The sequence below is a fragment of the Adiantum capillus-veneris genome, chromosome 24, assembly GCF_014529385.1.
Source record: "Adiantum capillus-veneris isolate H3 chromosome 24, ASM1452938v2, whole genome shotgun sequence".
NCBI classification, from domain to species: Eukaryota; Viridiplantae; Streptophyta; class Polypodiopsida; order Polypodiales; family Pteridaceae; genus Adiantum; species Adiantum capillus-veneris.
In genome coordinates, this window is record NC_140954.1 from 56,115,678 (window position 1) to 56,142,808 (window position 27,131).

The window sequence follows — 27,131 nt, forward strand, 5'->3', positions numbered from 1 at the left end:
ATCATCTTTGGTATGTTTCAGATATTTATCCATCGAATAGGATAGATTGGCAACCAGTTGAGAGTATAGTTGGGATTTTTGATGCTTTCCATGCATTTATTGGTGAGCAAATGTACCGAGGAAGAAAACACAAGGAACTTGCAGATAATGGAATTTCTTTTATGATATGTCATATGTGGAACCGAGAACTTCCATTGGTTGGGGTCGTGTAGCTCCTTTGTCACTTCCATCCTTTGACAGCAAGGATTGGTCCCTGCCTACTTCGCAAACTAGTGAAAGCTTCAGAAATAAGTTGTTTCAGGATATACAAAAGTCCCTCAAGTATTCAATTGCCACAAAAATAGTTCGGCTCACACTATTTATGCCTCTTGAAGTGTTTGCAGATTTTTTCTTCGATGAGCAAATAAGAACTACCGCAACAATGTTCATTTGCAAGTCTAAGAGCTGTTTGGACTTTTTAGATGATAACTGGGATAGGAAACAATCACAGAACAAAATCTGTATTTTGCAAAAGAGGTCCATAATTTGCAAGTTCATTATAAGCTCTCAAAATTTCTTAGTATCGTTTTACTATATTAGATATCATCTTCTTAGTGGGCAGCTTATTCCACTCGACCAAGATACAGAGAACAACCTCGAGAACAAACCTGTATCAGTGGAGCTCTACTTTCGAGACAGCCTACTTACTGTGATGGAGACAATGTCAAGCACAACTCTGGCACAGCTCAGGATAGATCTTACATGTGAAGAACTTCCACTTTTGCCGGAATTGTATGCATTCAGTCTCAACAATAGAAAGGTACTAAATCGATAAATTTTGATTGTCTTTAATACACTATGATTGAATCTAACTTTTTCTTCTTTTTAGATTCCAAGGCGCAAGGAGAAAACAACATTGTGCAAGGAGTCCATAACAAATACACTTCACTTAATTGCTTCCACCGGAAGCTAGGTCACATACCTTGTGCATGCCAAGAGCTTTGATGCCATGCAAACCATGATGTACTCTTCAAAATGACTAATGCAGAGATATTTTTTGGTGGTCAAACAATGTTTCAAAAATGTACATTTTCAATGTTTCAAAACTTTACATATTGTGTTGTATCTGTCAAATGTAATTTGATCCCTTCCCCAGCTACTTTCCTCTCCCCCGGTTTGTGCCACTCGTCCCCTGTCCTCTCCCTCAGTTTGTGCCACTCGTCCCTTGCCCTCTGCTTCGGTTGCTGCTACCTCTGCCTCTGGGGACGCTGGTCTCGGGCATCCTTTCGCGTTGCTCGAAATCATGGGTCTCTTCCATGGCTTCCCATGCTTCTTGCACCTGTGAAGCTTCCCGCTGTTCTTGCTCTTGCCGTCGACGTGCAGCCCATTCCTCTACTTCTGCGGCGTCCGCATAATATTGGTGTATTGCTTCTTGCATATTTCGAACTTCTTCTTGAGTCTGATTGTGGCGTTGGGTCATTTCGTTAATGCGAGCCTCTTCGAACTCGTCAGCTCTCGCCGCTTCCTCTCTTGTGCGTCTGTTTACCGAGATTATAATATGCTGGATGGCCATTACAGAAAAATGTTGCACATCGTTGTTGGTGTAGTTATGTAATCGAAGTTCCTGTAGAAGCGTGATACATACATCTGTTGCTTCATACATACGTTGCAGCAAACAATAAAACAGCAGATTACTTATGTTCGGTATATCCATAATCTGATTGATGAGCAACACGGCATTTAAATAGGTTCGCCAGCCACAACTATAGTCATCAGTCTGCGTGGGCACGGTTACCCGTTTGTGCTTGACTACATTTCCTAGATCATGTTCTAACAAAAGATTCTCTACACAACATACAAGTTTTTTCGCAGCACTACATACATAACCACTTGAGTCAGCAACAGATTCCAAAGAGACACTACACTGCTTTCCAAATGTACCCAAATGGACCTTACGTTTTTACACGACCGTGAAACGCCCTGCTTTGCCCGGAGTTTGTGTAGTAAACAATCTTAGCTTCCATGTCAAATAACATCAGACTCCAATGATCACTACAAAGACACCATCAAAGATGAGGAGAGATTCGCAATGCAAGATGTTTTTTACAAGGCAAGAAAATACTCACGATTGATTGTACGCAGTGACCAGAAAGCGCGCTAGATCAAAGTTGACTCTGCTAAACCAGTTCATCAGACTCAAAAAGGAAACTGATTTGTTCTGCAGATAAGGCGATATCAGCGGATCTATTACGTATACTCTCTCTTGAACCTCAGGGGGCAAAAGCGAGACAGCGTGGCTAACATGAACAAAAGGCAAAAATTAGACTTGAACACCAAGTGAGTCAATACCGAACGAGTGGGGCAGCTATCGAATTCCATACGCCACTGATTCGCTTGGTATTGACCATTGTCTTGGCTGAAATGAAGAGCTTGACGACAACCTTAAAGACATGGTTCAATACCGAGCGAGTCAGCGGCGGATTCCAATTCCATAAACAACTGACCCACTTGGTATTGACCCATGTCTTTAAGGTAGTGAACCATTATAAAGAAAAACTTGGCACCGGCCACAGAGACATGGGTCAATACCGAGCGAGTAGTACCAAAATTCAATTTCATTACCCACTGTCTTGCTTGGTATTGACCCATGTCTCGGTAGAGACCCATTTAATGAGCATAAGAATTAAAGAGAATGAGAATTACCACAAAGCAACATTGACGACCTCATTTTTTGCGAGCGAGTCAATGAAATTGCGCATGCACATGAAGTCTACTCTATCGAGGTTGGTAATGCAGGCCTCCTCTGACCTTGCAGGCAGCTGTATGTGCGCATGCAGAGGCGCTGACCTCAAAAAAATTCTCAACTCCTCTTCATTCTCCTCATTGATTTTCTCTAAAATAATTGACTCATCCGATACGTTGGATGGCCCTTCTGATGCAGAGCCTTGTGCTTCCCTTTCTTGAGCTGGCTCCCTGGCTGCCTCAGGCTCCGGATCATTTTCCTTCAATATTGGTTGCTCCATAGATGCCTCAGGCTCCACCCTGACCTGCTCTTGTCCCTCATCATCCACGGTGGGCTGCGGATCCTCCATGACTTGCTCATTTTGGTGTCTAGCTGGATCCTCAATAACTGTCTCTGTTTCTTCCATGACTGCCTCAGGGTCCACTCTGGCTTGCTCTTGGCCCTCTGCGGCTATCTCAGCCTGCCCATCTGTGTTGTTTCTCTCGACCCGTGATCGGGTCCTTCTACTGTTTGTTTCAGCCCTAGACGGCTCTGTCTGTCATGCACGAGGATGGAGAGGGGGGATGTTGAGAATATCCATGGTTCTACTATCCCGGATTGGTACTGGCTGAAGCAGCCCATCGTAGCGGAAACGAAGCCTACAAAGAGTATCAAAATCCCACGGCATGATAGTGACCCGGTGTGCATGGGCAGCCAGGATATATCCATCGCTGAAGAATTCCACGAGGTAGTCCTCAGCAATTTCTTGAAGGCAGAGGAGTGTACTGCTAGCCCATCGCATGCCGACTCTCCACTGCTCGCAAATCTCCCGCACTACTTGCTGGAAAGGGAGACGTGGAATAGTTGGTTGAACGTGTCGTTCTATCCTGCGCAGCTCTTGCAGTACACCTCTGTACGCCTCATATCATCATCTTCTTGCTTGAGCATTCAAAGATTCACCTTTGCCCTCCTAGCGCAGGCCTTAACACGAGGCATCTCTACAAATACAATAACACCAAAAGACAATTCATTTGTCAGCACAAGGGACTTCAGATTTAAGGAAAAGTCAGTACCAAGCAAAAAGATGGATAGGAAAGATTGCCTTGCCTTATTAGCTCGGTAGTGACCTCAGAAAATAGTAATGGTAGACATGACTTATATGTTCTGAGGTCACTACCGAGCGAATAGGTGCATAGGAAAGAATTTGCCTTGCCTTATTCGCTTGGTAGTGATTTCAAAAATAGTAATAGCAGATATCACTTACATTTTCTGAGATCACTAGCAGGCGAACAAGTTTGCAGCCCCTGCAAAAAAATACCTTATTCGCTGGGTGGTGACCTCAGAAAAGTGTACAAGCAAGCAAACAGGTTTGCATCCGCTTATACAAAATAGCAATGTGAAGGAGATCTTAAATCGATGCGGTTCTAATTGTCATGTCGTTCCTCCGATCACCTCCCCTAATATAGGGGGGATGATACCATTGATTCTCTCTCCCACGTCCACGTCTTATGAAACCACATGACAGTACCACCCTCTCATAAAACCTCATGCCCATGCTCTGCTTTTTAGGCTTGTCTGAAAGTCTATTCAAGAAGCAGTTGTTTCAGAACCTCCCTCAGAGTTTCGCAGAACAACTAAAAGAAGCTTAGGATAGTGGTGATGCCTTTCCAAGGTATACTCCCACAACGCCAGCAACACCGCATCCGGGCCCTCCTCATGAGGTCCCCCCTTGGCCCTCCCCCGATGTTACCTTTAGTGTTCTCGACCGACACAACTCGGGAGTGGCTGCTGTCAACACGGGAGTCTATTCTCGAGGTAAGTTGCTGGTAATTCTTTGCTTTTTGCTCCCAATTTCCAAGCTCCTAGTTTGAAGAGCTTACTTGCTAAATGCTCTGTGCAAGATGCTAGCCTGAAGCTGCAGCAAATGTTGATCGTCAGGCAGAGGGTCTCAATCCTTAAAAACTCTCTGGAAGCAAGAAGGCCTGAAGACATGCAGCGATTGCTCGCGGAGAATGGCTCTATGGAGGCAATCATTAATTGGCTTCAGGAAATGAAGGATGAAGTGCTTGAGCTAGCCAGTAAATATGAGGAGGCCATTAACTTTGCAAACATGCTTTGCGAAGAGATAAGCTGGCTGTGAACCCTAAACCCCTAAACCCTAAACCCCCCGGAAATCAATAGGCCACTCTTTGTAAAGTCTGAAGTGTTTTCTAACTCAAACCCGGTGTTCAATTGTAATTTTGTTTCTTTCTTATAAAATCAAAAGGCATATTTTGCAAAAGAAAGCCCTAAATCCGCAACAAGCAGGGGTTACCTTCCCTTATTTGCTTAGTATTGACCTCTGTACTAGCAGACATCACTTAACTTTCCTTTTGGTCAGTACCAAGCGAATAGGGCACTTCGGACCAGGTGACCTTACCTTATTCGCTTGGTACTGACCAACTACAGCAAATTAAAGGGCACGGTACCTAAATCAAAAGGCGTATTTGGCAAGGAAAACCCTAAATCCGCAACAAGCAGGGGTTACCTTCCCCTTATTTGCTTAGTATTGACCTCTATACTAGCAGACATCACTTAACTTTTCTTTTGGTCAGGACCAAGCGAATAGGGCACTTCGGACTAAGTGACCTTACCTTATTCTCTTTGTACTGACCAACTACAGCAAATTAAAGCGCACGGGACCGAAATCAAAAGGCGTATTGGCAAGGAAAACCCTAAATCCGCAACAAGCAGGGGTTACCTTCCCCTTATTTGGTTAGTATTGACCTTTGTACTAGCAGACATCACTTAACTTTTCTTTTGGTCAGTACCAAGCAAATAGGGCTCTTCGGACTAAGTGACCTTACCTTATTCGCTTGGTACTGACCAACTACACAAAATACAAGTGCGCAGAAGGGTAGTAAGTAGCATACCTCTTCACTGTGTGTAGAGTTCCGCGTCGCTGAAGCACTGCAGAACAAGAGTAAGAGAAGGAGGATGCGCGAGAGTAAGAGGTGATGGAGTTTGCTTACCGTGTAGCGTCGATGGGGGTAGAGTTAATTAGAATGATGCGCAATAGAGGACGTGAAAAGAGGTACAATAGTTGAAACTTGAGATGTTTGGTGGGGGTAATGCCTCAACTTAGAATGCTTACCTCGGGGAGGGTGACAAATTCACTTATGCGCGAGATTGCGGTTGGTAAATCGTACTGCATGGGAATCTGAGACCATTTAATACTGGTTGTCCTTGAGAGCGCAGCCCACGTGCCTTTTCGAGTGACTGTTAAGGGTCAGACAGACGCCAATCGCCCTTGCAGTCGCCATCTCCATCTCCATCTCGGACCTTCTGCCTGGCCAGCTCTCGTGCCTTTGCCTTTTCTGCGCCCTTCCCCTTGGTCAGCTCTCGTGATCCTGCGTTTAGAGCCAGACGCCAATCGCCCTTGCATTCGCCATCGCCTTTGCCTTTTCTGCGCCTTTCCCCTCGGCCAGCTCTTGTGATCCTGCGTTTAGAGTCAGACGCCAATCGCCCTTGCATTCGCCATCGCCTTTGCATTTTTTGCGCTCTTCCCCTTGCCCAGCTCTCGTGATCTTGCGTTGAGTGACCTCCGTTGGGTCGAGTCCTTTGCTGCCGCGTCGCCATCGCCATTGCCCCCCTACTGGTTCTTGCTGTCCGTGGCCTACGACATCACCATCCAACTCGGCGCCATTGGATATTGCAGAGACAGGTTCTTTCTCCCTGCCTCTCCCCTTCATGTGTGTTGTTAACTGTGTGCGCACCGAAGCCACTACGTTAGGGTAAAAACACATGCATGGTTGGAATAATTACTCCTTATGTGGTGACCGTATCGCATTCATGGTTGGAATAATTACTCCTTATGTGAACTATAAATCTATCACTGTCATGCAGCAGTCGTGTGTAACTGCCCCTCTTGTAAATTATTTTTTGCTCTTCTAATTTATTCACTCGCGCTTATGGTAAAAAAAAAAAACATAATATGCTCTGTTCTTATCCACCTGTTCCGGATGCCACAGGATAGAACCAAGCGAATAGGACCCTTCGGAGATTCTTGGGGGCCCTACTCGCTTGGTACTGACTCAACTAATGTCACCACTTATGACATTAATGCATGGGACATAACCCGTCGATATGACATTAGCACACGGGACATAACCAAGTGAATAGAGTTCTTCGGAAATTCTTGGGAGCCCTACTCGCTTGGTTCTGACTCAACTAACGTCACCACTTATGACATTAACTCACGGGAAATAACCCGTCGATATGACATTAGCGCACGGGACATAACCAAGCGAATAGAGTTCTTCGGAAATTCTTGGGAGCCCTACTCGCTTGGTTCTGACTCAACTAAGGTCAACTCTTATGACTTTAGCACACGGGACAGAACCAAGCGAAGAGGGTCCTTCGGAAATTCTTGGGGACCCTACTCGCTTGGTTCTGACTCAACTAATGTCACCTCTTATGACATGAGCGCATGGGGTCAAACCAGGCAAAATAGGACATTGAGGGGTACTTGAGGCCCAACATTCGCTTTGTTATGACACCAAATAGTTTTGGCTTGCTTTTTCTTTCAGTCATGGGGATCATAGTCCTGGAGACAGACGTGAGCGAGGATACATGTGAAGAAAAACTATTCACATTCTTATATAACGCCCGAGCTCATCACCGTGCACCAGAACTATCAGGAATGTTCAATGTAGAGTTTTCTATACAGAGGATTATAGATTGCTCCTTTGAGTACCTACAAAACCATTTGCAACAGTATGAGGCAGTCACTTGTGACAATTCCATGACAGTTGATGGCATGAGATATGTGCACCCTGCTGACCTTGACCTTGACAAGAGTGCTTCAAGGAGACTGAATCGCTGTCTTGAAAAGTGTCCCTCCAATGCACTGCTTGTACAAGGCAGGTGTATGAAGCACTTAAAAAAATGTCGCTTATTGTAATTCTACCATGGGTTTGTCTATTACTTATACTTGCAGATGGATGGCGAGTCAGAGACTTCACAATCAACAACTTTCGGTAGTTGTCCATTGGTGCCGGAGGAAGAGGTAGAGGATGTGGAGGTGCAATTCAATCCAGAAGAAGAGCGGGAAGAGGTACTAAAGGAAACCTTTGATGCGGGCTTAACTCTTGTTTCTCTTGCGGATGCAGCAATAGGGTGCAGGCAAGAAAGCCCAAGTATGGAAGTGACTTTGCCTCTCAATTGTGCTCCCAGCTTTGCTATGGCGGGTGACACCCACTATATTCTGCTCACAGATATCATGCATGAGCTCAATATATGGGAGGACTACTGCCTAGTGGAAATTACAAATTTTTGTGAGGCAGACATGGGGTTTGTGGACGATGATGCAGTGGACAATTATCTTATTGCTGACACAGCTATCCGTGACTCACAGTTCACTTCAGGGTCGCAACTGATTAAAGATACGTTCAATGAGGCGAAGTCCGGAGAGGCCGATTTTCCAACAGATGAGCAGTTTGAATTGACAACAAAACAACTCGGCTTGGAAAACATGGGTAGACACGTGGCACCAGAAGATCATGTAATGAATAGTCAGTCTATTCACTTATGGGGGAGGTCGATGCTGGAAATGGACAAGAATCAGATGGTAACTTTTGTCGAGCATTCATATAGTATTAGAGATGGCCGAGTGATAAAATATCATGAACATTTTTTTTTGCTGCCAGGTGCTAGTGTATGACGATAGTTTCCTTAGAAGAGCGGGAGGCTCACGCCAAGGGCTTGTCACTGGAGTCCAAGGCAAGGATGCAGCGTTGTCTCACTATATCGGGCGTTTCAACCACAAAAAGGTTTGTAGAAACAATTCAAGTACTTGACAATTGTACTCATCTCACTTACGGCTAATAAATTGATTGCAATTATTATGTAGATCATAATATACCACAAGGAATATTCCGATGACAATGCAAAGTTTCCTCTGTTTGCAATGAAAGCTATTACAAGATTGTGTGGTGGGCACCCCCTCCCACTAAATGCAGAAAGAGTAATTCTGATTGAAAAATAGTTTGCTCTACGTGTATTTGGCATTGGGTATGGGTGCCAGGCACTCAAAGCCCCATATTTCATGTCCTACATAGCTCAAGATCTCGCTGCAGGGGTTGAAGACCCGGAAAGCTTAGATCCATACATCGGTTGTTTCTGAGGGAAAGAAGACGCATGATGCCCATAGGGATGCTGCCATCAACAGAGGAACGAGCTCGTCTACAGAGCTTGCACATCGAAGAGGTACAAAGTGAGGAGGAAGGAGGTGCATCGAAGAGGATAAAAACGACGGCCTCAGGTCCATCTTCTCCTGCTCCTGACTCGTGACCGGCGCCACCTCGCATAGCGCTCGGCCGCATTTGAAGCTCCCCAAGCCATCTGTTTCTTCTCTTTGAGGATGTGTTGTAAAGACCGTGTAATTTCTGAACTCTTAAGAAGTTCCTTCTGCCTTGCTCTATGAATTAGTCGTCTATAAGTCCATTGGTGTAACTCTAATAGGCTATTGGCCTTTTCTTTTCCTCCCCCATGCCGAGTGTGCTTAAAATAACCTGTTCTTGCCATGTAGTGGGTTTTTTCCATGCCTTGTGTGGACCATATTGATAGTGAGCCGTATGTCTTGGCAAAATATGGACCATGGTTGAACAGTATGTGTTGCATTGAAATAAAACAAAATGGTCAGTTGAGTACAATTTAAAATTTTGTTTTATACGTAGAATGCCAACCTACCATGTAATGTGTGATATGTTGCCCACCCCACCCTGTAAGGTAAGCCTTTTTCCAATCCAGCAAGGCTGCTTGAAATGATGTGAGATTACTTTGGTCCCAAGAATGTTGCTCAAGGTAGTGGAAAATTTTATCTAGTGATTTCCACACGTTTGCTTTGTGATTCTGGATTGCCCCACCACCAGCATTGTCTTTAACCACTTTATGTAACTGTTTCCATTTGTTGAATAGGATTCTCCTTTCTTCTCTATGTGAATCTTTGAGGCTAAACCCAAGAAACCTTCTTGCCTTCACTCTGCCTATCGATGCTTTCCTTGGTACCTTGTACCGACTTTGAGACATCTTAGGGTCCTCTTCGATTTTGAAATTGCCTCCAGGCAAACCAATGTCTGAGAGCACTCCCTCTCATGCTTTGATCACTCTTTTCGACTCACTCTCTAGCTTTAATGTCCATGCAAAACATATGTACAAATGAACCACCTTTTCAATTATTCGACAGAGTGCATGAAGTGTACAAACGTGAACTCTAATCAGAGGAATATCAAGCACTGGTTTAAAAGTGTTATCTTGAAGATGTCTATTGGGAGCTCTAATCCATTGCACACTCTCAAGTGATTGTGCATCAGCCATGCAATATAAGCATGGATTTGCCACAGCTACTTCGTGTGTTATGTTGTACATACACTTAAGAGCCTTTAAGTCACCTGCCATGTGCCATTCCACTGTGTAGTCGCCAAATCCTTCCACTGAAAGAACGGCTCCGTTTCTTTGTTCACTGATGATAGAAGGAATTTGGGTTTGACTAAAAACCCAATCGAGGATTTCAAAATTTTCCTTATCAACCTGCAGTGAAAAATGAAAACACAAAATCAACAACGAAATAATCAATATTTTTGTTATCAGAGATTGACCAAAGTATACATGAAATGATCCTAGAGATAGAATGTTGTTTTCTGATTGCACGCTGAAGTATCGTGGATCGTCTTTCGTTATTGATGAATCCAGAGCTCTGTTCATGAGGGTAATGGTGACTCTCTCTAACTTCTTGTTCTTCAGGACCTCGCACTCGTCCAGCTTCAAAACAAACTTGAGAACCCCACCGCACTCGTCTCGACTGATGTCAAAGAAGTGAACTGCATACCTTTGCAATGCTTCAAAATCAACGAAGAGGTTGTTGTGCTCGTTAAACTGTACCTCTCTGCCGCCCTTGCCTAAGAACGTTGCTTCAATATGGAATGGTGACCCAAGTTTCTCAAACACCTCATCGTTTACGTGCAGGCGAGCAGCCTTTACATGTGATGGCTTTGGCATCAATGATCCTCTCTATAGTTTATTTTGAGATTTTTTAGCTAATGCTTTGAAGAGTGCCCTGTATCCCATCTGCGAGATGCCACTCTCATCAAGTATTGCTTGCACTTCCATTGGTTCCAGCTGATTCTCGTTCATGAAGGAGGTAAGTAGCCTCCCTTTCAACTTACGAAATTTTTTCTGAGTTATCATCTCTTCAACTACTTCTTTTGGAACTAGACGGTTGTAATGCACTCCGGCATTGAAGCCTGCACCGTTCGAGTTTGGATGCAGTAAAGACCTGCCAAAAAAGCACAATGCGTTATGATCATGTATAGGAAAGTAAGTGTATCCACTTCTTAATGAAGCACATTGAAGAAAAAAACTTCGAGTTACCTTAAAGCTCGTATTCGTTTTTTCAGGCCACCACTACCAACCTTCATGTTCTGAAGGTTGCACAGATCTCGTTTCCTTTTCCGACTACCAAGCACAGTGTCTTTCTCTCGCAAACTTGTGATCTTCTTCTCAAGGCCTTGGATTGTCTCTTTGTTTGATGAAATCTTTTGAGAGCATGCTTCATTAAGCTTCTTCAGCTGCACGTTCTCCATTGCCAGGAAGTTTCTTTGCCTTTCCGCATTCAATCCTCTCATTTCCAAATGTTCAGTGTATCCCAATAGCCCATCCTTGCCATCGTCTGTGAAATGTAAGAGGTTAGTGATATTAGCAAAGGGAGGTGGCGCATTTGTCATAGGATCCTTTGGATAAATAGACCTATCGGTCCACAAATCCAAATGATGTTCCTTGTTTGTCCTTCTAAGTTCTTTCTCCCATTGAGATAAGAAAGACTCCCTCCTACGTTTCTGCAATGGTGCGTACTCTTGCAATACATCAACATGAAGATGATGTGTGTTCTTTCTTTGGGTAAGTGTTAAAGATGAAGGGGCCGAGGATTGTAACTTCAAATTAGTGTTTTCATCAGGAAAAGATGCGTTCTCCATTCCTAGAGTTGATAGAGAAGAAGACGGAGAAATATCTCAGGTTTTGGGAGGGAAAGCCATATTCTCAAGTTTAGAGTTGATAGAGTTCGTGTGGCTTATGTTTCTGGAGGGAACGCTTGTAAGTTGGCATTTCAAATCATTAGTCATACGGTTAGTTGGATTCCTGACAAGAGAACGAAGGATAAGAATGATAAAGATGGCGGCTACCTACCAAAGAATGTCATTTTGGCGTTTTGTTGCGGAGAAAAGTATCACATAAAATGCACAAGTTAACATTTTCATTTTCTCTCTCTAAGCCGACGTGGCACTTCTTACAGGGCCCAAAAGTGAGTCCAACTTTCTCCTAATGAGACATTTTTTTAAAATTGTAGTGAACCAACATTACCTCCAGTATGTCCCTCTAATCTTTTTTCCATTTCTTTTCATAGGAAGCAGAGATGCTTGCATCTCTGTCTCTCTTTTTGCTCATACGTAAACCTCAAAAGAAAAGGACGCGTGGAGGAGCGAGACACCCTTTTTTTTTTCACAACAAAGCAGAGAAGATTATATTATGCGAAAGAGGGAGCAAAAGTTACAATTGAACCAGAACTGAGTAAGGTGACTGAGACGAGAGACTCTCCCACATTACATACCATCCTACATAACAATGAGATCCATAAGCATTCTTGACATAAGTACATCAGAAATACCCCTATGCCACCCCATATGCCCGCAGTGACTCAATCTGATTAGATAGCTTTTCCATGAAGTCTTTAGCTTTAGAGATTGCTTTATAGGTTTCTGCAATAGCTTGCATGTTAAATGCCGTCATGTTTTGAATTTATTTTCTCTTCCAATCAGTCAACGGAAGATCTTGCTCATCATCCGATAATCCCAACAGAGTCTTTGCTGCATCTTCATTGATCCTATTCCGAATGTAGTAAGTGTTGGATAGGGTAATTTTCAGCTTGTAGACCTGCAAATTAAAATCCATAAAAAGTAATCTCAGGCTTGGAGCCTGGTAAGCCTCTTCAAACACAAAGCAGTTTCTCAGTTTCCAGATGATCCAAAGAAATTCAGCCCTAGTCCTATTCTAGTAGGTGGTTAATATGCCTATTGAGTCACCTAGCAAAAGCTGTTTCCAAGAGACTTGAGTGGGCAAAACAGAGTTAAGAGGTACTAGAATCGTGGTTGATTGAGGACAGGTCATAAACAAATGGACCACCGACTCCACACTTCTTTTACATCTTGAGCAAATCCATGCCGAGATGCCTGCTTTCTGCATTTTCTTCCCTGTCCAAATTGCTTTGTGTAGAATGAGCCACATCAGCACTGACTTTTTCGGTTGTATGTTCTTGTCCCAAAGTTTTCTGAACTTGAACCCCCATTGCCTGCGGTCCAGGCTTACATTCCATCTTCTGAGCCATAAATGTTTTAATCGTATTTGCCGTCACGATTACTGATGAACCGGCAGGTTCTGAGACTACTGCCCGTGGCATAGGCTATATCATTACTGCAGGGACTTGCACAAAATTTCTCTTTTTTTTTTTCTACTCGGGGGATAAGCTATATATTGAAGTTATGGTAAACTAAAAAAGGTGTTAGTTAGCAGATATAATTGGAAGAAAGTATCAAACTAATTTGTTGTTGAGGGTGATGTGTAAAGGTGGGTTAATGTCTTTCCCGGCTATCTGGGGATGTTGGAGCTTGAAGCCCCCTTTCCAACTAAATGCATTTAGATGGACTGATTCTTTGAGAGATACTTTCTAGCAGTTTTCCACCGAAAACAGAGCAATTCTAATCATGATAAGGTTGAGTTCCCAGGGTTGGAGAGGGAAGAGGACAAGTAGTTCTTCTCTAGTTTTCCATTTCTGAAGGTTAGAGTTCCATAGATCTCCCCAGGAAGAGATTCCTTTTCTGTGACAACGAAGGGCAGTTTTTTGTTGTCTTTCATTGATGGCAGCTAGCGGGGCACCGGGCCACCATACTGAGTCCAGTTTCCAGACCGCAAGGGAGTTGTTGGAGTTGCCATTTACCTTCAAATTGATTCTAGAGCGGTTCCATGCACCCCATAGTGAGATCAACAGGTCGGAGCCCCTAGGTTTAATCATTTGTGGCCTGAAGAAGATAGTGACCCAACTCAAATTTGTCCAGTTTTTACATTTAACCAGTGAGAAGGTGGAGTTTCCTGAACAAGAGGCTGTCCCATTCCTATTGCAGGTCTTCCAAAGCTCGGACGATCAACTTAACCGCTATTTTGTCTGCCCAATTGGTCAAGTTTTTGACCCCCAGCCCTCCTTTCTCAACTGGTAAGCAGCATACCTCCCATCGGACCTTGGCAGCACCCTTTTTGAAGGGATTGCCTGACCAAAGAAAATTCCTGCAATATTTGATTACCTGTTCTAGGTGTCCCTCAGGAGGTCTCCAGCAACTGAGAAAGAATAGAATATAGGATGCAAGAAAGTGATTGATCACCAATACTCGGCCTGCTAATGAAGACTGAAATCCTTTCCACCTTTCAAGTTTGGACCTAAACCTATCCATGACCCATTCCCATCTTTGTTTGAGACTGACCTTAAAACCAAACCGAATACCTAGCAACCTAAACACTTCCCCATACTGAATAATTTTGCATCCCTGGCTGGTAAGCCAGTCCGGGAGGGGAGATAGAGAAGCTCTAATGCCTGTCTTGCTGTGGTTGACTTTAGACCCCGATGCCAGACAAAATGTCTCCATAGCCTGTTAGAAATTCAGCAAAGTTCGTTCATCATTGCACAACACTGCATTCGTGTCATCAGCAAATTGTGAGAGGCATTGTTGTTTTTCACTGTTAGGAAGAGGGACGCCCTTTATATTGCCTTCTAAAATTTTTCCTTTGATTAAGCAGTTAAGACCATACGCACTTATTGCAAACAAAAGAGGGGCTAGAGGGGCAACCTTGCCTAATAGACCTATTCAGTTCAAATACATCTGATAAGACCCCATTGAGGGCAACTCTTGCTCTTGCATGACCGAATAGGGTGGCAACAAACCGGATCAGACCAGGCCCAGATCCCTTTTATCCAGACTTTTCAGGATAAAGGACCATTCAAGGCGGTCATAGGGTTTGTCAAAGTCAATCTTGACAAATACATAGTCGATTCCCATATTCTCAGCATGTTCAATGCCCTCCCAGAGGGATATGACCGCCTTAATGATCCTTCTCCCTTTGATAAACCCTTTTTGTTCCGAGCAGATCCACTTCATCAGGGCAGGTGTGATCCGGATTTCCACCACTTTAGCAAATATTTTGTAGCAAGTATTAAGCATAGTAAGAGGTCTCCAATTGGCAAGGTTTTCCCTGGCACCTTTTTTGTGCAGAAGCTTAATGATCCCCGTGTTGATGGAGTAGGGTAGCGCTTTGAATTTGACTGCTTCCTCCCAGCCTAAAGAAGAAAAGGGGAAAGAATTTCTTTGAACATCTGCTGGGAACCCATCAATCCCCGGAGATTTATGAGGGGCTAGGGTGTCTATCGCATTCTGGATTTCTGAGATAGAAAAAGGCGAGTCAGCTTGCAGTTTGGTAGTCTCAGGGATAACTCTACACCTATGTTTCCACACAATTTCCCTTGCTCAGTTGACTGGTTCAGAGAGCATCTCCTTGGGGCTGAAGAGCTGCTCAAAGTGGCCTCTCGTATAACTGATGTTTTCTTCTTCTGGCTGAATTGTACTATCTGAGTCCGTGAAAAGAGGGGTGGTCTCTCTAACATGTTTTTTCCTCAACATTTTGAACATTTCTTTGGTTGGTCGGTCTACCTTTCCAGCCCACCACTCCCTAAAAAAATACGAGGCATGTTTAAGGGCAAGATCCTCTTCCTGCTTAAGTTTGGTCCTTAATTCGGAAATTGAGTTTTGAATGGTTTCATTTTGAGGCCCTAATTCAAGCTCGTTTAGGGAGCTGTAAAGCTGGTCCCTTCTCTTCCTCCTGATCGAAGTGACTTCCTTCCTGAATTTGGAGAGCAGTTTTTGTGTTTCTCTGACTGCTTCTGACCAGGCTGCAGCCAGGCTGTTAGCTAAAGAAAATTTGGACTGCCAAACCTTGCATATGGCCTCTTGAACCATCGAGAGCTTGAAAAGGGCAGGGTCAGTGTGAAACCATTGGATACGAATCTTTCCAACTTTTTGGTCGATTACGGACACCACTGGATAATGATCAGAGATGCAGGAGTTGTACTTGACTTTGCTTTTGACCCTAGTGAACGAGTTAGCCAGGGGAAGAGAAATGTAGCTACGGTCAAGACGGGCTTTCCTAGCATTCTCCCCTCTCAAGTAATTCTGCCAGGAGAAGCATCCCTCTTCACCCATGTCCACAGCTCAAGACTGTCTTTTAACCTATCCCATGCAGCCTTCTCGCTACCATTGATGATTGTGCCTTTACCAAGGAACCTGTCTAGAGATGATTCAACCATGTTGAAGTCGCCCATCATGAGGATGTCCCCTTTGACCTGAGACACTCCTCCCATAACTTGCTTCTTTGGGCAATAGATTCTGCAGCATATACCGAGACCAAGATGCATTTAACAGGCACCACGATACTAACAGCCACCCAGTGCTCCCCTCCTAGGACAATGGGCACCTGAGGGAGAAAGGACTAAGGAACCCCTAACGAGGTGCCTCGAGATCCCCTTTGATGCGATGAAGAGAACCACTGTAAAGATTGCGATATTTCGTTGAGCCTTCTGGTCAAGTCCTCACCCGTGACCTTGATCTCTTGAAGAGATATAATGTCCATAGGATTGTCAGTAACCCAGGCTTTTATTTTCTTGGATTTAGTGGGGTCAGTTAGCCCCTTGACATTCCAATTGACGGCTCTCATCTATGCACCCGTTTGTCTTTTTTGGCTTTGTTGGCCGGGGATTTTACATTCTTCTGACCGACAGGATCGTGAGTCCTCTTGTTGTCTTTCTGAATCTCCATAGGTGCCGGTGCTGGAGAGGGGGGAATGTTTTCCTTATTCGCTACTGCAGGCTGGGGGGTGGCTAGATTAAGATCGATAAGGGAATCTTCGTCCATTCTATTCACTTGGGATTCTAATTCCGCAGGGAGAGATTCCTCAGCATCGGATTCGGAAACCTCTGATTCAAGCAAGTCTTTTTCATCGAACCCATTGAGCCAATACTGAAAATCTGTTAGGCTGCCAAGTTTTGGGCCTAGGTTTTTCTTTATTCTGCTTCTGAGGAGAATGTTTTCCTCTCTCGTGAGTGACCGTGGTGAACTTGCCAGCCCCTTCTTGAGGGCCTTGTTCCTTGCTTTCTACTGGTTCAGAAGAAGGGGCTGGGGGGAATTTAATCGGACAGTTTTTGACATAGTGGGCTTTGTCCCCGCAGTGAAAGCACGCAGTAGGAAAGTATTTGTAGGTTATTTCTTGATCGAACAGTTCTCCATCGTCTGTAAAGATGTCAATGGCCGTGGGGAGATCCCTTGAGATGTCCATTTCAATTAGCACTTGGGGGTGCCATGAGGGGACATAGTTAGTCTTCTGTCTACCCCCTAGGACCTTACCTAAGGGGGCCCCAATCTCAGCAAGGTGTGCATGGTAATGCATCGGTAGGTTTGGGAATTCGACCCAGACAGGGTAATTGACTAAAGCCAAATGTTATGGGTTAAATTCTTTGTGCCAGTGAAACAGACTCAGAGGTGAAGACCTAATGACCCACTGCCCATGGCTTAGCACAGAAAAAGCCATGGCTGGAGTTTTGAAGACGAACAGATAGTGGCCTTTTGGTAATGCCTGAATCGTTTCCACTTCTGCCTCTAAGGGTCCCCATTGGTTTCTAATCCAGTTTCTGAGGGACTCTACAGGGGGACAGGGTCCGGCTAGGAGACCTATCACAGCCCTTTCTTCAAGATCTTTTTGTTTCTTTCTGATCTGAGAAGCAGGCAGAGTGACGAAGGGCTTACCTCCGAGACCTCGTTGAGAGCAACCTCCAGCAGCTCCTTCGCCTTCTCTCCCGAAAAGCTCCTCGGGAAGCTTGTCTTCTTGGTGATAGGGGCCTGGTTGATAAGCTTCTTCACCTCCTTCTGCAACTCTTTGGGGATGGTAGACGAGGAGGGGAGCCCATTGTCGCCTGCTGGCGAATGACGCTTTGAGCTTCTGCGCGAGGCCATGCAGAAGCGCTGTCAGTACTTCGTGAAACAAGGCTGTCTTCAACAACACATTTTCCTGTGGGGAGTTGTCGATCACCAGGCTGCGATGGGGAAGGGGGTTGGCAGGGTGCCACGCATTCGGGGACGAAGAAGTGAAGTTGCATGCAGCCTCGTGTGGAGAAGACATGAGGGGGGCTAACGTAGTGGGCGGTTACGCCCCTGACGCGACTTGTTTAGTCTAGTCTAGGGTTAGGCCATCGCTAACACAGCTTAGGCTCTCTCGCTCTCCTCCCTGTGCGCTGTGCATATTAAGTTAGTTTGAGACACCCTTTTTGTTTAAGATTTTTTTAATTGTAATAACAGCAAAGAGATACTCTGATTGTTTGAGGGTAAAGAGGATGGCGAGGCACGTGGAGAGAGAGAGAGAGAGAGAGAGAGAGAGAGATACGACACGGCTCGGAGGCACACCTATCGGTGAGAGTTTTTTGATTGTTGGAGCAGGTTACCTACTGCCTACATGCTCTGGCTTGGCGTCACTTGCAAGGCAAGAAGGCAAGACAAGGAGGGATCGGATGGCTGACCATTGTCCATGATGGAGTAGGGCATGAGGGTATGGCGGTGTTGGGGGGGCCAAGTTGGAGTAGGGCATGAGGGTATGGCGGTGTTGGGGGGGCCAAGTGGACGACAAGAGGGGGAGATAATATTGGAGCCAAGTTGCAAGGAGACGACGCATGAGGTGGGCATATGGGGCGAGGGGGATGCTCTAGCCCAGTGTCGGGCGAGCAGCAAGACGAGACAAAAGGGCCGCTTGCCTACATGTTGGAGGAGATTGAAGGCCCCTTGGAGGTCGATGCTGTGACAAATGCAGCAAGAGACCTCTCTCTCGCACGCATGGCTTGTGTCTACAATTTCTTTGATGCCCTGCAATCCCCTTCAACTACCTGTCGTTTGGGCCTTCTATTCTCTCTCTCTCTCTCTCTCTCTCTCTCTCTCTCTCTCTCTGTTTGGTATCTGTGTGTCTGTGTGTCTTTATCTTGTAGCTCTATTTTTTTTCCACTCAGCCTTGGAGTCTGTAACGGGCTCCACTAGTTAGAGGCAAGCATACGGAGAGCGGTAGACTGGTGGATCTTGGAGGGGGTGGGGTGCAAGCATGGGTAAAGGGGTACATGGATGAGCAGGACTACATAGGCAAGGCCGTGAGGGGAGGGGGAAGCTTGCTTGCGAAGCGGAACAAGGGCAACGCGTGCATCGGCTCTAACCAAGATTCTACTGGTTAAAGTAAAAAAGGACAAGGAATCTTGAACAAAAATTAATTAATCGATGCAAGTAAGACCGAGTAGTAGGCGTCACGATTTTCGAAAAAGAAAAGAAGAGGCAGATTCTCCTCATGCAATCGTGTATATATATATAGTAGGCGTCACGATTTTCGAAAAAGAAAAGAAGAGGCAGATTCTTCTCATGCAATCGTATATATATATATATATATATATATATATATATATAGAGAGAGAGAGAGAGAGAGAGAGAGAGAGAGAGAGAGAGAGAGAGAAGCAGCCCTGAAATTTGCAACCTTGCCAGCCCTTCCTATGCATGTAGCCCTGCCTACGCATGGCAGTTCAATTGTAGGCCTTCCTATGGAAGACCAGGTGGGCTAGTGAGCCCTTCACCAAGGAAGGGTGATCCTCGTCAAAGTCTTCCCAAGGAAGGGCAACTTTGTAAAGTGCCCTTCCTAGATTAATTTTGCAGGCAGGACCCGGGTTGTAGTGTTGATCAAGTTTTGAACTCAAGACCTCTCAAAATAAAGAATTTTAAGCCTGGAGGTTGACTTGCTAGCCTCGAAAATTCCAGAGAAGCGCCCCTGTTCGAACTTCGCCGCCTATTCAGTTTTGCACACAACCTACAAACTCCAGACTCCAGAGTACAGAATTTATCCCGCCAACTTCCAAGGCTCAAGCCCACGAATCTCTGGCCCGTAAGTCAGCGACTCAGCTCTTCCAAGTTTCATCTAGTTGCCAGCGCCATGGAATCTGGATTCTGGATGCCCTCAGTGGCTCAGCCCCATGCATCTTTGTTTCCTTATCATGAATCGTGAGCAGCTCGAGCCTCTAGAGTCTCCCTTGTAAGTCGTAAGTCGTCTCTCTTGCATCCTCGCATGCAGTTTTTCAAAGTTCAAGGCTCAAGTTTCAAACTAGTGTTTGGTTCAAACATCCATGATCCATCATGCATGCTGCATGCAGGTAGCATTGAGCAGGAGTCATTTTTCTTGATTTCAACTTCCATCATGCATGTTGCATGCAGGTAGCAGATTCCCAGAACTTTGTTGCAGGCAGTAGACTGTAAGAGTCATACTTCATCATTCATGGATCAAAGTGTCTCTCTTAGCTTCCTTAAGTGCAGATTTCGATGAAGTGTGATCAATAGTTTGCTGTTGGAAACTTTCATGACCTGTTTTATGTCTCTTTGCTTGTAAGCAATTTTTTTTTTCAAGTATGCAAATTGTGTTTTGTCTTTTAATTCTCCCATACAACTTAATTTATATCACCTTGCATTTTGTATGAATGCATTGGAAACTTGACATAATGAATGTAGATTTATATTAATATGGAAATGAAAAAGGCTGACAAGAAAAGAAAGCAAGTAGACCTTTCAAGCTTCTATAAAGCTGTTGAAGATAGAAAAAAAACCAAAGAGAGAGATCTACAGAAAGAGCGAGACCATGTGATGGAAGAGCTCTTTGGAGATGGACCGGAGTTAGGAAAAGATGATGACGAGGAAGCCCAAGAAGTGCAATTTCCTACAAGCTCGGAACCACCTTCTAAAGCTAAGAAGCGCAGAAGATGGATACCAGCTTGGAGGCTCCAACACAGATGGGCTTACCCAGTGATATTTGAGGGAAAGGTGAGGGTCAAATGTCAATGGTGTGCTTATTCAAAACAAAAGACTCCTTATGCAAATAATGGGTCTTCTACACTCCAACTTCCGGCTTTGACCGAGCATAGCGAATCAGATGAGCATCAAATTGCTAGCTTCAAGTGGGCAAACAAGGAGAAGAGGGTTTGCATCCCTCTCCCCGATTATGTTGCAAACTTAGAAGATAAGGAGAAAGTACGCGTAATTACTGTGATGTGGCAGGTGTATTTTGTTGTGAAGTCTGCTGGTCCTATGGATTTGTTTGAGAAGTTGTGTCTTCATCAAATTGAGCAGGGTTTACCAAATATGCCATGTCATGTTGATTATGGAACTTACCTAAATAGAGCTGCTGGTATTGAATTTACACAAGCAATCAGGGATGTGCTATGGATTGCTTTATGTAAAGAAATACAAGCCAGCCCTTGGTATTCCCTAATGGTTGATAATAGTACGGATAGGGGAAAAGAGGGTCATCTCATTGTCTATGTTAGTTATTTGAAAGATGGGGGTAAGGGGGAGAATCGCGTTACTTTTGTTAAGCTTATCAAGACGGATGATGGTGGAGCAGAAGCAAAGTATCATGCTCTCCCTGAGTTGATAAAGGAGATGGGTTTGTATTTTCACAAACTTGTATCTCTTGCTACTGATGGATGCTCTGTCATGGTGGGCCATAGAGGTGGGCTCATCGCTAGAATGAGAGCAGATATTCCCCATTTTCTTCTTGTGCACTGTCTTGCCCATCGTGAGAATCTTGTAGCAAGTCAAGTTGTAGACTCTTTTCCAGAGCTTACGCATCAAGATAAGCTATGTAGAAGCATCTATACCTGGCTTCATGAATTCGGGAAGTGCATGGATGATTTGAAGCTTATTGAGGGTGCATTAGACTTGCTAGAGCTGGCCATGTTGCGCATACATTCAGTGAGGTGGCTGTCTCGTGGACATGTGATGGAACGCATGGTGAAGGTTATGCCTGCATTGCTTTTGGAGTTCGGGAAAGAGAAGCCAAGCATATATGATAAACTAGTCCTATATGCAAATCAGTTTTACATACACTTGCTAGCAGATATATGTTCAGAACTAAATGTTTTGAGTTGCCAATTTCAATCAGATATTGTGGATGTTTCTAACATTTCAGGGTTTGCTGATGCGGTGTTACAAAACTTGAAGAAGAAGTTCTTGAGAGACTCAGCTGGGTGCGGAACAAAATATTTAAAGAAGTTTTTTCAGGACACAAAAGATGGCAGGGTCACTTTTGTTGATGCGGGTGGAGAAATGCATGTTCATAGTTTAAGATTTGGCAAGGTCGAGGGATCCAGCAGAGGTGGTTCCTTTGAAGACTGCATGCTTTCGGGTAAAGAGCTGGTCACAAAAGTGGTGCAGAATTTGACCAGCAAAATGCAAGATGACATGCCGATATTGGAGGCTTGCAAGCTTTTCAGTCCAAAGCATTACCCAAGTGAAGAGTTGGTGCAAGAAGCATGTACGAAGAAGTGGTTGCTAGAGATACTCAAACAATACGGATGTTTGGTATTTGATGAAGAGCATTGCTTGGGAGAGCTGGACTCATTTACAACAGTTTTGTCTACCAACTTTAAACACAGAAGCTTTCGTGAATCATGGGAAGCATGCAAAGATGATGCCACTATGCATGACTCATTTCCGAATTTAATGAAGCTTTGGCAGATTCTCTCAATAGTTCCCGTGAATACAGCTCCTGCAGAACGTGGTTTCTCTCTTCAAAACAACATCAAATCAGCTCATAGGACAAGCATGAGTACAACAACACTTGAAAACTACATGTTCATTGGTTTGAATGGGCCAGCAACAACTTTGGACGTGCCTTGGGATGATGTCTTCTCCTTATGGAGAAAGAAGAAGAAAAGATCTGTAAATCTCACCGCATAGATGCTTGTCCTAGATCGTTTTGAGTTTGCTATATTTAGCAATCTATGTATGAATGAAGCTTTTGGAACTTCTGACAGGGTTCACTTCAGCTGTGCATTGTCTTATCGTTGAAACATTGAAACTGGACAGCTATCAATATATGGCATCGACATTTATGTGTAACATGTAGAGTTTTGATTGGCTGTGTCAACATATTTATTTTGTCAGTATGGACTCTGCTTGGAGACAATTTACTTTGTATTTTAATGAATTTAAATAACAATAGTCCACACATTCAATTTTCCTATGAATCTTAATTTGTTGTAATTTTTTGCAAATAACCTCAAGTCAGCTGGCTGCTGGACATGTACACATGATTTGGTTCTATACACATCTTTACCACCCTTTTGTCTTGTCAGTGGTGCCCATGTATGTACACACGATTTGGTTCTATACACATCTTTACCACCCTTTTGTCTGGTCAGTGGTGCCCATGTTTTATCCATCTTTACCACCTTTCTGTTTGGTGCAGATATGTGGCTCCAGAAGATGCATTAACTGTCATGTTAATTGAGAAAATTGATGTCTACATCTATGGAGTGCTTCTCATGATCCAGCTTGCGCGAATCAATTTTCGTTTCACCTTGATGCTAACTTGCATGCGATCAATAGCAATCTAATTTTGTTCTGCTCTATTCTGCAGGAACCTTTCCAGCCTCAACATTGGTGGCAAAATCTCCCCGTTCATTGGAAGGTTACAGAGCTTGCAGAGCATGTAAGTGTGCGGCCCCCCTTTTCCCTGCACCCTTTTCGCCGTGCTCCTCCGTGTGATCAAGAATTGACTGCCTTGCGCTGTAGTGACTTCAGCCACAATTCAATTTCTGGGATGATCCTTCAAAAACCAGAGGGAACAACCAGTGGTTTCTTGGCAACTTGCGTGCCCCGCAGTTGCAGCAGGCAATGGTGTCCTATCAATTGGAAAATGATGAGCCACGACTATTTCGCTAGAAAGGACTTGATCTTCTTGGGAACAGGCGACATTATGTCCGTTGTTTGAGGCATGCATAATATTATATGGCAGCTCTATTGTAGTGGAGTTAGGTGAATGCTACATTTACTCTCAGGGATTTAGGATAGGAGTCTAGAATGTCAGTCTATTCTTAATTGGGACAGGTGCCCATAGTGGCCACTCAATATGAAGGGTACTGGAAGGTACTGTGGGAGCCTTGTCGACTGAGATAAAGGCTCTTGCTAGAGGAATTGGCCCATATAGATACTCTCAATGCAGAATGTCTAGCAAAGACCTCTCCCACATGTTCAAGGAATGCCCTACAATCAACGGCCTTGCGGGTAAGATATGCAAATGGGCCTAGAAGACAGGAGCTACTTATTGCAACACAAATTGTTAGATTCTTCTATTTCAAACAGATGCGGAAAGCTAGGAACGATCGTTTATTTGACAAAACCATGGAAACAACAAGGTTCACAAAGATAATACAAGAAAGCAGGGGGCGATCCTAGCCTTTGGAAAACGTGAGAACTATGATGAATGGAACAAGGTAGTTTGCACCGCTTTAACTAACTCTCATAGATAAGGACCATGTGTTGTTTGCAGGGTGGATCCCCTTTTAGGTGATGGACAAAGGACCTCAAACAATTTTCATGGCTCTGCACGAACATGGCAAGAATATGTAGTTTTTTGTGGTTGTCAATATAATATACTCTGGCAATAAGATTCTAGCCACAATAATTGGATCAAATAGATGCTTGGGATACAAAGTGGCAAGTGAAGATCTCCCACACCTAGTCAAAGATTGCTTGACTATAAGCGGATTGGAAGGCAAGGTTTGTAAATGGATCCACAAGACTTGGAGGATTATTTTCTACAAGAACGACAAGGGAGGGAAGTTCATAACCTCTCAACTACTGACTTCAATGAGATTATCCAAGAAAGCAGGGAAATGATTGTATCTATTGGAAAAAGGAGGAGCTCTAGTGAGTGGGTCCAAGTGTTACAAGCTATCACACTCCAAGCTAGTTGAGATCATGAAGAATGATAGTGGTACAAGCTAGCTCGCGGATGCTACCTTGCATTATATATCTCTCAAATAACTCTCTTATGTATGCTACCAAAAAGGCCCTTTGTAGTATTGTTGATCCTTCAAGGCCCGAGCTATGCTTGAGGTCTTTTGTATATTCTTTGGATGAGTTAATATAACTTCTCCACTCACAACTGTGAGTATGGAAAAACAAAAGGATTTTAGGTGGTACCTAGTGTCTGGGAAAAACTATCATACACAGCGCTCTAAACTTCTTTTTTAAGGAGAAAATCTTATTTTTTAAAGTATAAATACAATATCTTTACACTAATTTCTATTAACTTGAGATGCATTTCCCCCCTTTCCTTCTCTCAATTGATATTTTGTAATTTTCAAATGGGAGAGAGGTACTCAAGTTGAGGAGGAGAGTGTTCGAGAAAGGTTTATCTCAGCTAGCATAGAGCCGGTTGAAAATTCATTTTAATTTCAAACAAAGGTGAAAGGAAGAGAAACCAATAATTTTTTTTAAAAAAATTCAAACATCATATAAATTTACAAAATTCTATCAATGTTTTTGGTTTGATGCTTTACAAGGGGGACTAGTATGTGACCCGCTTGTTGCCGCGGCTAGAAAGTGCATGTCTTATATTCTTACAACTACAAAGATGGAAAATTATATAGATTCTATTTTTCTACATGTATATACTCTTTTGCATTTCAAACAATGATTCACAACATATCTCTATGGATTCTCAAAAAAATTATACATGCAAGAGATAACAAATATTCCTTTACTACCAAACTCGCCAGGTTTTCACATGATACAAAGGATTTTCTAGCCCTTATTCAATGGATCTAGGAGTGATTTATAGATATTGAAGAGAGCAAAGAGAGAGAGAGAGAGAGAGAGAGAGAGAGAGAGAGAGAGAGAGAGAGAGAGAGAGAGAGAGATATCTATATTCTCCTCCTCCTCCTCCTCCTCCTTCTCTCTATTTAATTGGATAGTCCTCTAGGTTGCTTGTAGTTATTCTCTTCTTCCTTCTCTCTGTTTAATTGGATAGTTCTCTAGGTTGCTTGTAGTTGTTTAATTCTCTCTTTCTCTCTCTCTCTCTCTCTCTCTCTCTCTCTCTGTGCCAAAAAAACTCTAAATACTAAATACCTTCATATTTTATAGGTTTTCTTACCTTCTAATGTATAATTTAGAGGCAATGTTTCAAAATTTGTAAGTGACAGTACACTTTTTTATCAAGCTTTGCTCCCAAGTCATGAAGTCTCCAACGTTTATGGTGTTTGTTGTACACTAGAGAGAGAGAGAGAGAGAGAGAGAGAGAGAGAGAGAGAGAGAGTCTAATGTTTTGAGAAAAAAGAGAGCTATATAGGGCCTTCTAACTCCATGATGAAGGAGAGTTTGAATTTAAATAGGTTCTCCAAGGAGCTGTTGCACATCTTTGGCCAACATGGAAGACGATCATGCCTATGTGTACCACATCTAAGAGATGCAATTGGCCATGGACATGTAGAAGATGTGTAGTTCCATTGTCATCCAATGAGCCATCTTGAGAGGAGTACCATCACCACTTGTTTGCACTCACATCGAGCTCGTATGCTAAAAATAGATGATTCCAAGCCTTTAGTAGAGGTGAAAAGAAGCATAGCTCATGTTTGCTCATTGGATGAATTACTACATCAGTCTTACATTCTTAAGTCCATGGGATTGAACCCTAGCTTGATGTATGAAGATATGAATTGTTTACAAACATTGAAGCATGTTACTAGGCCGCTAGCCTTCAAAGGATCGTCTCCATACCCATTCCACATTCAAGCAAACCAATAGTTCAAGGAGTGTTAGCCATCATGAAAGGTCTAGATGATGGTGAATTTACCTCTTCACCATCATCATTAGATGTTGGATCAATGGAACCTTCAACAAATAATGTGTAAGGCACTTTGATACCTTTCATCCCTACTAAAAGTCTCAAAGCTTTCATCTCTTGTAGCATTGATTTTGTGTATTCCAATGCTGGAAAAAGAGCTAGGTTTAGTGCAATCACACCTAGAAATGTATTTGAGTGTACGCTTAATGTAATCATATGTAGATTTTCTAAGCTTTTTGGAAAAAATATTGTGTATATGAGTGCTAAAAAAAAAACCTAGGTATAGTGTGATCCCACTTGCAAAATAAAACCTGCAAATATAGTAAATTTGTCTTAAAAATTTCTCATATGTAGGTTTTCCAAGTTTTTGGGAGAAAGTATTGTGTATCTAAATGCTTGAAAAAAAGTTATCTCTACTGTAATCTCGCCTACAAATTTTGAAATTTACCTCTAAATTTTAGATTTGAAGATAAGAACTCTTACAAAGTTTAGACAAATTTAGTGTAAAGACCATCAAAGACAATAAATTTTCCTCTAAACTTTCTCAGAGATAGGTTTTTCAAACTGAGTGATCAAAGAAACTCTAATTTTAATATAAACATAGTGG

At 43.4% G+C, this 27,131-nt stretch overlaps 2 protein-coding genes across 2 annotated transcripts; one reads left to right on the forward strand and one right to left on the reverse strand.

Moving 5' to 3' along the window:
- Positions 1-12,302: 12,302 nt before the first annotated feature.
- On the reverse strand, positions 12,303-17,981 carry LOC147426404 (uncharacterized). Its single transcript, XM_086498981.1, has 2 exons — positions 17,632-17,981; positions 12,303-12,667 (listed from the first exon to the last, which is right to left on the reverse strand). The coding sequence occupies exons 1-2, from the start codon at positions 17,836-17,838 to the stop codon at positions 12,533-12,535; spliced, it is 342 nt and encodes a 113-aa protein (XP_086355107.1). The 5' UTR covers positions 17,839-17,981; the 3' UTR covers positions 12,303-12,532.
- Positions 17,982-20,418: 2,437 nt separating this feature from the next.
- On the forward strand, positions 20,419-22,632 carry LOC147426405 (uncharacterized). Its single transcript, XM_086498205.1, has one exon. The coding sequence runs from the start codon at positions 20,419-20,421 to the stop codon at positions 22,630-22,632; it is 2,214 nt and encodes a 737-aa protein (XP_086354331.1).
- The last annotated feature ends 4,499 nt before the right edge of the window (positions 22,633-27,131 follow it).